The following is a 9,526-nucleotide window of genomic DNA, read 5'->3' on the forward strand; positions in this document are numbered from 1 at the left end:
GTAGTACTAATTGTCAAGAGGAATTCCAGCGTAGTTTCTTCATGTACTGAGGGTTCAAAATTTCAACGAAATTTCACATATTTCGGTGGGGTTCAAAATAATTGCAACCATGAAATTTTGCGCCAAATTCAAACTAAAATTTAAATTATGTTAAAAAACATGAAATATTATTGATTTTTGAAACTCAAAATCCGAATTAAGTTCCCAGTTTCTGAATTTTTGCATATTTCGGTGACGTCCGAAATTTTTCCATGTCCGAAATTAAAAAACCTTACCGACATGGCTTTTTGGGCTGGTCCATCAATAGTTATACCCTGGCCTCTGGGTACCCCGGTTTTAAATATGCCGACATGGTTCGTCCTCAAAATCAAGAGGGTCAACTAAAAAAGAAAGTTTTTTCACGCTCCACTAACTAGCGTAGTCTTCTACTATCAATAAAAGCAAAAAATAAATCAAATGTTAGTGAGTGAGATCTAAATTTTGGGAGTTATCCAAACGCATGTCATGCCCATCAGTAAACACCAATGGTTTGGTAGGGTAACTCTCGGCCGCCATTCCATTTGTAAATAGATGTTTACCCTTATAGTATCGATGGCTTGTTTTCATTTTAATATCAAAAGATTATTTTGTTAGAAAACAGATTATTTTTTTGCTCAGAAAGCTCATTCATCTAGAAAAGAATTATGGCCACGTGTAGTAGAAGTTACTAGCTTTTTTTTGACAGACTGCAGCCCTCAAAGAGGGCTTAACACTTTATTATTTGCAGTTTAAGCAGTGTGCAGAGATAAGTTTCCCCCTTAGGAAGGAGATGGGTTTGATTCATTCCTTAGGAAGACTCTGAGAGAAGCTTCATCAGGAATTACTGCCGGGTTATATGCTGCATCAACATTGGCTAGGTATCCTGATTGGGAGATTTGTTTGATAGAAGGCCTCCTTTCTTCTTCACTATCCTCAACTAAACCTGCATTAAGCATCGCTTTCGTAGCATGGATAACATTTCTTGACATGAGATTGAGCTCTACTCCTGACTTGAGATAGATAGATTGCAACAGATGCAAATGAGATGCTTGCAAGTTGGAATGACATAACAACGGAAGAAGATGCATTTCACGACAGGATTAGCACCAAGCATAATATCCTCCGATTTAAATACAGTACCCTACAATGACATTAAAGATGAACTGCATCTACTAATTAACATCACCCAAATAGTTTCAGCTGCATCGTTTGTTTCCCATCAACACAACAACGGTGGACCAAATCAAACCAATGCGTCGGACAAAGGGGAGAGCTTGTCGATGCGGATGTGCAGGGGAACTTCCATGGACGTCCCGTCCCTTGCTGCTGCTGGAACCAGGTACATCCGCGGCACCGGCAGGAACGTTGGCTCGTCCGCGGCGGCCACCGCGCCGGGCGACGAGCTGCTCCTGATGTGCATGTCCACCAGCACCATGTCCTCCTTGCCGCAGTTCGCCGCCGCCGCCGGGGGCGGCCCCAGGTTGACCCACATCTTGCACGTGAACCGGGGCCGCGTCGCCGCCCTAGCCCTGGCGCACACCACGGACACGACGGCCGCACCGGCGCCGAGCGCGCCCACGGTCAGGAGGAACACGCGGTTGTCGTCACCGAGGAGCACCAGCCGCGGGGTCGACACCGGCAGCTGGAGCTGGCTGACCTTGCCGTACTGCACGGCACGCAACGGCGCCGAGTGGACGGTGTTGATGTGGCCGGCGAGCGCCTGTGGTGCGCCGACATAGCCGCAGCCGGGCTCCGTGCAGTGGCAGGGCGTGTGCGGGCATGCTTTCTGGTGCTCGGCGACCTCGTGGTAGGTCACGTACCACTGGCAGCCGGCGTTGGGGCACCCGATCCTGGTGGAGGACACCACGGCGTCCAGCGCAGGGCAGGGGTCGAAGAAGCCACCACTGTCCACGCACGCCATGCACTGCCCGAAGGGCAGCTGGGCCACGCAGCCGCCGCAGGCCGGGTGCCCCGCTTTGCACTGCAGGCAGGCACACAAAATCGGAGATGGCCTTAAATCAGCACAGAAAGAATCGATCTCTCTCATGAGGAAGAAAGAAGGAAAGAAAGAGAGGAACCTGGAAGACGGGGGGCTTGAAGGGGAGGGTGCAGAGGGGGCAGTGGAGCACTTGCTTGTCGATCCTCACGGCGAGTTCCACTCGCGGGTTGTACGCCGCCGTGACGATGGCGCCTCCGTCTCCTCCACCGGCCGCCTCTTGCTTCATGTGGCCGTCGGGCAGGTCCTGCCGCGCCTTCTTGGAGCTCGTGTCGGCCTTGTCCGGCAAAGCCCTGCTCCTCCCATCGACGGCGGCGCCTTGCATCCTGGCTGGCCTTTGGGGAAAGAAAACCGCTGTCTATGTCTCAGGCCAAACTTTTTCCAGGAGGTGGGAGAGGAGGGCAGAGGTCTGAGAACAAAAGGTGCCGAGGCAGCCACAATACACTATAAATGCTTCCCCATTGTGGTTTCCATTCCCAAACTTATATGCTATAGATATAAGCCGTGCTCTTAATCTATTTCATTATTGCTAGTTTATCCATATATTAATGTTGTTCTAGAAAAATTGAGGAACATAAATGTAAGCACATTGTTTTTATTTTTACATAGTTTCCTGCTTAATTGATACACGGAGGAGTACTTTTGAGTCCATCGCCAGATTATAACACCATCAATCACGTGGGAGCCTATAAAAAGAAAAGGATACATGTGTAAGCACAAGGGACACGCGTAACCAAATAGTACAAAGGAGCACACAACGCATCACAACCTTTCAGCCAGGTCACGACACATCCCGCCTTTCTCACTGCTATCGACCGGCACATACGCCATGGCCCATGGCTGATGTGCTGGCTGCCACCAGCAAATAACAACAACATGGCCACAAGTACGCCATGGTTGATGTGCTGGCTACCACCAGCAAATAACAACAACATGACCCCAAGCGTCCAAAAGATCCCTGGAATAGGGTACTGGATTTTGAAGACCCCCGATGCCAAAAATCTTTATTAGCTGCTTGCATGGAATGGAAAAATAACCCCTTGATTCGGTAGATGCCATCAAGAAGCAATGAGCAATCCATCTGTCACCACACCATGGAACAAGCTAGTTCAAAGATTTCTAAGCAAGCATCCGTAGCTGGAGGTTACAGAGACATAGGGGGATAACCAGAGAGGGCACCAACCAAGATCATCCTCGCATCGGTGCACGAGAAAGGCTTGAACAACGTTGCTGGAGCACGAAAAAGCTAACACCAATGATGATGTGGGAAATCAAGTATCGGCTCCCAAGCAACCTGTGCTAACCACCAGTCGACAGAACATAGAGAGTAGAAAATACATCCAAGATTACAATAGAGGCTAAGCATCACCTAATACCCTAGAAATAACATAGTGGAGAATAGGTGGCAGGAAAGCTTGTTTGAACCTAAGGAGAGACAAGAATAGAAATACCTCCACATCAGAACACGAACCGCCAGCATAATCCCCAAATTAGAATATGTGAGAAAAGATCTAGGTAGGACAAAACATAGGCAATGATTATTTAATGGGGAAATGAAAGTTAAACCAGGAGGAGCAGGAGTTCGCAAAGGATGACACCAATTCCTAGCTCGGCATCCACTTGACATAGGCATCCCCAAGCCGGCTTGATAGCCCCAAAAGCCGCCATAAGGGGTGCACAAAGGACTACCCTTTTTTTGATAACCTACTACGAGTAATTGATGGTGAAAGTATGCCTAGCTTCTAATGAGGGTTTTGGTGTTAATGGCATTATGATTAGATGATTAACTATGTTTCAAGTGTGCTTCCAGTATACACATCGTATGGAATGGAGTATAAAACTTGGTCAGTGATATTTCCAACATATCTATAGTTTTTGTATGTTTCATGCCTATTATCCTTTAAGTTTGCAATATTTTCAATCCTTTTGAAGGACATGCCTATTAATTCAGTGGCGAGCGCCAGTTTGTTTTTCTGTTATTTTTGGGATCTCAGGAAATCACCACAGAAAAAGTCACCAGAAAAATCAGAAAAAATAGAAGGTGTTTTTGTGCCGGAAGAAGACCAGGGCACCTGGGCCCTCTACATGGAGGGGCCCATAGGTCATAGGTGTTCAGAGGCCATAGGATCCTTGGTGGGCGCCTAGGGCCTATGGTGCTTCCCACGAAGGTGGCTTCGGTGCCCACTGGCTATATATAACCATGAAAGCCTTCCTCAATTTATCGTGCATTTTTTCACGACAGCTATCTCACGGTCTGAGGCAATCTTCATTTCAACCCTGATCTAGTACTCTGTCGGAGGGGGGAAATGCATCTCGATCTTCACCAATATCGATCCCCACACTCGAAGATGAGTGGTGAGTAGTCTAACCCCTGAATATGGGTTCATGGCAGTAACCAAGATGTAATCTCTCCTCTTTGATGTTCAATACAATAGACATATGAGTTGTGTTAATCTAAAGTATTCTTTAGCTATTATTTCTTTCATGTGATGAATTATTTATTTACGTTCACATTTTTTTTGACGATTTTATGGGTCATATATAGATGTATATTTCTCACCGCTTGCTTGTTTACTCTTGTCCAGTTTAGATCGGTAGCTAGTAGTGGAAAGAGCATTAGCTGGGTTCAACCTTGCAGGTAAACTAGCACAGTGACCAGAACGAAAGAAGATATTTTTTTAGCATAGTACAGACACAAGCGCTCATATATATGCGCATACACTCAGCCCTATGAACGCACGCACACACACCTTACCCCTATGAGCACATCCAAGAGAATGAGCCAACATATTATCTAGAGATTTTACAAAGTCATAGTAGCGCCTCGTAGTCGACGGGAACGTCTCCTCCCACGGAACGCACATCACCGGAAAATCCTGAAATAAAGCCAGAATAAATGCAAGCACCAGAATTTGAACCCTGTTGGGCTGGGGATATCACTGTCCACCTAACCATCCAACCACAATTTGTCATTATCCGTAACACTCCATATGAAGAATCATCCTCATCAATGTGGAAGTTTTCTTTTACCTATACAAGAATGAGAAGTTCAGAAACTTAGAATCAACAAAACAGACCACCAGAACAAATTTGGAACAACATTAACTGAAAAACAAGTATATTTAAGTTTGTGATTACGTATTTTGAAATAATAACGTGGCATGGATTGAAGTATACATTACTAGAGAAAAGCCAAGCAGTAGCGCGGGTCTAAGGGCTATCAGTAGCGGGGGGCACCGCGCTACTGATACGGCGCTACAGCTAACATTTAGCAGTACATAGCGCGTTTTGACGCGCGCTACTGCTATACCTAATTAGTGGTAGCGCTTTCCATACCAGCGCTACTTCTAAGTGCCTTAGCAGAAGCGTTTTCCTGTCCAGCACTAAAGAGCGTTACTATTATATTTTCACAAAATTTTTTGTTTGCTACGTATTTGTGATGTTTTTGTACAGGTTTTATACAGTATTGTAATCATATCATAAACATGCAATATGCTCATCATATCATACACATAATAGTCTCATCATATCATCCAACACAAATCATGTCGTCACATCATAATCACGATATAGCTATACAAGTTACATGACATGTCTCATCATACATAATGTAGTACTTTTTGAGGCGCCGGTTGGTATCGCTCTCTCGCACTAGCGTCAACCTAAACTAACTATTTTCCGCTTCGGCTCTGCTATCAAACCCTATCTGGTCATTGCTCGGAAACCGGTACACCTGAGCCTGACACTCCGGTCACTCGTCGTATACTCCTGGCGTAGCACTTCTTCGCCATCAATGATCTATGTACCTGCATCGTCACGTGAGGCGATAATATGCAACATATATAGTTGAGCAACAGAAAGAGACAGAGTTGGCAAAAATAGAAGCAACATATCATAAGCATAAATAACAAAGTTCATCGTACCCAAAATGCCCTAACTAGAGTGATCTTCGCTAGTTGAGGAGGACGGTTTAATTACATCATAAATAAAGTTTCGTCGTGCATAACTTAAAGTTTCGACATAGAGAAAGTATCGACTAAACGGACACATTGTCATATATCGTCAATCACTCCAACATGTTGTGCCACCATCCAAGTCAGGGAGATAGTCCCCGAGCGCAGTGAAAGGTTCAGGTCGAGATGCCAAGCGGGTACGCGTGTTTGGACGTCTTCCCGCGATATTTGCCCTTCTTCGTAGAACACCCCTGTTTTTTCGAGGACCTCCTTCATGATGATTTGGGCAAGTTCACGCTGGATGTGATAGAACTCAGCTCGGAGTCGATGATCCGGGATATATCCTAGTTTCTTTGCCCATTGTAGAATATTGGCATCGCCGGATCTAGGTGACATGCGAAGGTTCTGCTGATCCGGTCTGTACTCCAGCATGTGGTGGAGGACATAGAATCCATCACTGAGAGTACCACTCGGTTGCTGGATGCAGCAGAAGTCGGTCTTATGGCCGAAGGCGGGCGCGCGGTTCCTTGTCTTCTTGAGCGTAATCTCTCCACCCCATAGGCCGTAGCTAAAGATAGCACTGTCAAGAACAGACTTGATGTGGGTGTAATCCTTTTTCTTCATGTTCTTCGACGAGTCTAAGTAAAGAGTGTGGGAGAATCGGGGGTAAAGGATGATGAGGACGGCGTGCCCATTGCTGCGGAAAATAAGTACATGTCAAATTAACCTCCACGCGTGCAAATGAATGATTGAAATCGAAAGAAGGATATCCGCTGATGACTTACATGGGATGATAAGGCACGAGAATCGTCTCCTTGTCCTTATTGCCGACAATGAAATCAGCGATGTAGTTACTCGCATATTCACGGTGCTTTGGGCCTGCCAAGAAGCCCTCTTGCATGAAGTACGGGTCGGCAACACAGATATAAGGTATCTGCTCAATCCTGATGATGTAGTTCATGTACAAGGCAAAAAGGCGGACAATGTAAAATCGAGCTTTTTCAAGTGAAACATGTCGAAGATGTAATCGAATAGAAGGAAGAACTTTTTCACGGGGAATGTGTCGACGTACAACCTTTGTTGCGGCACGTTAACCATGCAGAGCGGGTATCCTGGATTTTCCGAGGCAATCAGGCTTTTCTCTCTCCGCAGCACATCGTCACGAAGTCTCCTTAAATCGCCGTATATGGCCTCTACCGCTGCCTTAGGTAGGATCGGATCACCGGGGATATGGTATTTCGCCGCACCTATGATAGGTATACGGTCTTGAACCCGAGGCTGCGGAGGCTCATAGAAGCAGCTTTGCCTTTCCTCGGTCTCTTCCTATGCTTCTTTGCTACTGGAAGTGAGCTATAATACGTTCATCCTCTGGCAATTCAGGCACCGCCTTATCACGCTCAAACCTTGAGTACTCATATTGCTGAGCCATCAATCCTCCATCGTCATAGGCGCCAGTATTGAGATACTATAGAGGGTCATCGTCATCCTCATCGATGGCATTGATATCACGCATTGCTTCTTCGACGCCGACAACGTCATCTGCGACTAATGGAGACTCTTCCTCACGCCATCTGCAATCACCCAGCACGACAGACGACACTAATTGGGTAGTTGGGGTGTTGGTGTTCATACCTTGCTGAGTCTGCGTGGTCGTGGGTGTGCTCCCGGCCGCCTCCGAACGAAGCAGACTCTTCGGTCACAACAGGACCCAACTCTTGCAATCGCCAAACCGCCGCGGGGTCTCATCGTCATCTCCCCCTAGTGCTACCGGAGGAGCGATATTCTCGTGGGACGGTTTGACACTGGCCACGGAAACCTTGAGGATGTCAGGGGGGGTCGGCTGGCTGTGGAACAAATCTTCCTTTGGCTTCACTATCGTCTCCTTTCCGACGTCCACCTTCTGGCCGCCGATGGTGTATAGTATGGTTCATGAGGTTACGTCGGTCTGCAAAGACATGTCTGCGATGTAAGACATCTGAAAGGCAACGGAAATGGGAATTATACATATATTGAAGAGGGCTGATGTGACAGCTATATCGTGAGGGCGTCAAGCTCATCCAAAGACGATGCCTTGCCGAGCACGCCAGAGACGGAGGACGGGCTGCTATGAGCAGGTGCGGGAGCAGATGCAGGAGCAGGTGCGGGAGCAGGTGTGGGAGCAGGTGCGGTTGCGTGAGCAGGTGCTGGTGCAACGCTAAACGAGCTGCTCCCGAAGAAGTTGGAAAGGGGAAAGTCCGCTGCGTCTTTATCTGGATTTTGCTTGCTCCAACTAACGATAGACGGAATCAACACACCATACGAAGCTACCATTTCCTCTCTTGCGGCCGCTACCGCTGCTTTGACTGTCTCAACTGATTTCTTATCAACCGCAATCTCAATCTTGTTGTCGATGTTTTCTTCATTTAACCTCCGTCTTTCCTTTCTCTCCTCGGTGGTCTCATGGTAGTACTTCTTCCACGTGGCGCCGTACGTCTCCGACGCCATGCACGCGTCCATATGATGGCCGAGTGTCCACAATGAGTCCTTTCAATATGTTCAAGGCCCGGTTGAACGGGGTGTCCCACTTGGGCCTCGCCAATGCCTCAGATAGCGAGTCACTTTCAACCGCAATCCTGTGCTGCTCTTTCTGCAAAAGGAACAAGGATCGTTTACAAATTTGAATAAACGTGCAATAGAATTGATCAGAAGCTAAAATTAGGGGGTAAATTAAATATTACCAGTAGTTTCATGGACTCCGTCGTGACCGCGTCCGTTCCGAAAACCTTGTTGACTTGGTCCCAATGGTACCGGGCCCTGATGACGTCACGCTCCTATGGGACGGTGAACTCTGCCAAGGGGTCTCTGATCCCCAAACTTTCACGTTCCGCGTCCTCCTTAACCCTTATGGGCCTCTTCCCCACGTAACCACGACTTCCGAGGTGGCGGCACCCTAGGTTCCTCTCTTGAAGCCCCTTCATGTACTTCGACTTTTCTTTGGCGGCTTCGGCAACGCAAGCCGTCTTGAATATTTGGAACTGCTCTTCTGTAATTGTCGGATTATCCTTTACAATCTTGGAGTATGGTTCCTTTTTGACCATGATCCGATGTTTCACCCTTACTTTCCAGGTGGACAACGCGCCACTAAACTTGCCCATGGCGCGTTTGTTTATCTTCTTCATTGTCGGGTCTTGCCATGGTCGAGTATATTTGGTTTCATCCCGGCCTGGGAACAAGAATACCTGGTGCAGCTTCCTTAGGAGGGAGTGCTCCATATTTGGTATCTTCTTTAGTTTCTGATCGTTGATGGTGGTGGTTGCCCGTAGGATGCAACCCATTTGATTGCAGTAGCACGCACACGCTTCCGCGGGCTCTTTTGGCTCAAAATTGTCGGAGTCCACCTCCATGACCACCATTTTAGTAGTGTTGAGCTGGTTTGGGCGCCCTATTCTCTTCGATTTCGGTTCTACACCGGCTTCGCCAGTCTCGGCGCCGGTGTCGGTCTCAACGCTGGTCTCGGCGCCGGTCTCAATGTCGGTCTCAGTCTCGGATGTGACAGGTGGGCACTGCAACAACCGTTGCT

General features: G+C 47.5%; 1 protein-coding gene across 1 annotated transcript; it reads right to left on the reverse strand.

Annotated features, from left to right (window-relative positions):
* Positions 1 to 1,086: 1,086 nt before the first annotated feature.
* Positions 1,087 to 2,561, reverse strand: LOC123073716 (E3 ubiquitin-protein ligase SINA-like 10). Its single transcript, XM_044496767.1, has 2 exons — positions 2,097 to 2,561; positions 1,087 to 1,999 (listed from the first exon to the last, which is right to left on the reverse strand). The coding sequence occupies exons 1-2, from the start codon at positions 2,337 to 2,339 to the stop codon at positions 1,262 to 1,264; spliced, it is 981 nt and encodes a 326-aa protein (XP_044352702.1). The 5' UTR covers positions 2,340 to 2,561; the 3' UTR covers positions 1,087 to 1,261.
* Positions 2,562 to 9,526: the final 6,965 nt, after the last annotated feature.

This window comes from Triticum aestivum, chromosome 3D (genome assembly GCF_018294505.1).
Source record: "Triticum aestivum cultivar Chinese Spring chromosome 3D, IWGSC CS RefSeq v2.1, whole genome shotgun sequence".
NCBI lineage: Eukaryota > Viridiplantae > Streptophyta > Magnoliopsida > Poales > Poaceae > Triticum > Triticum aestivum.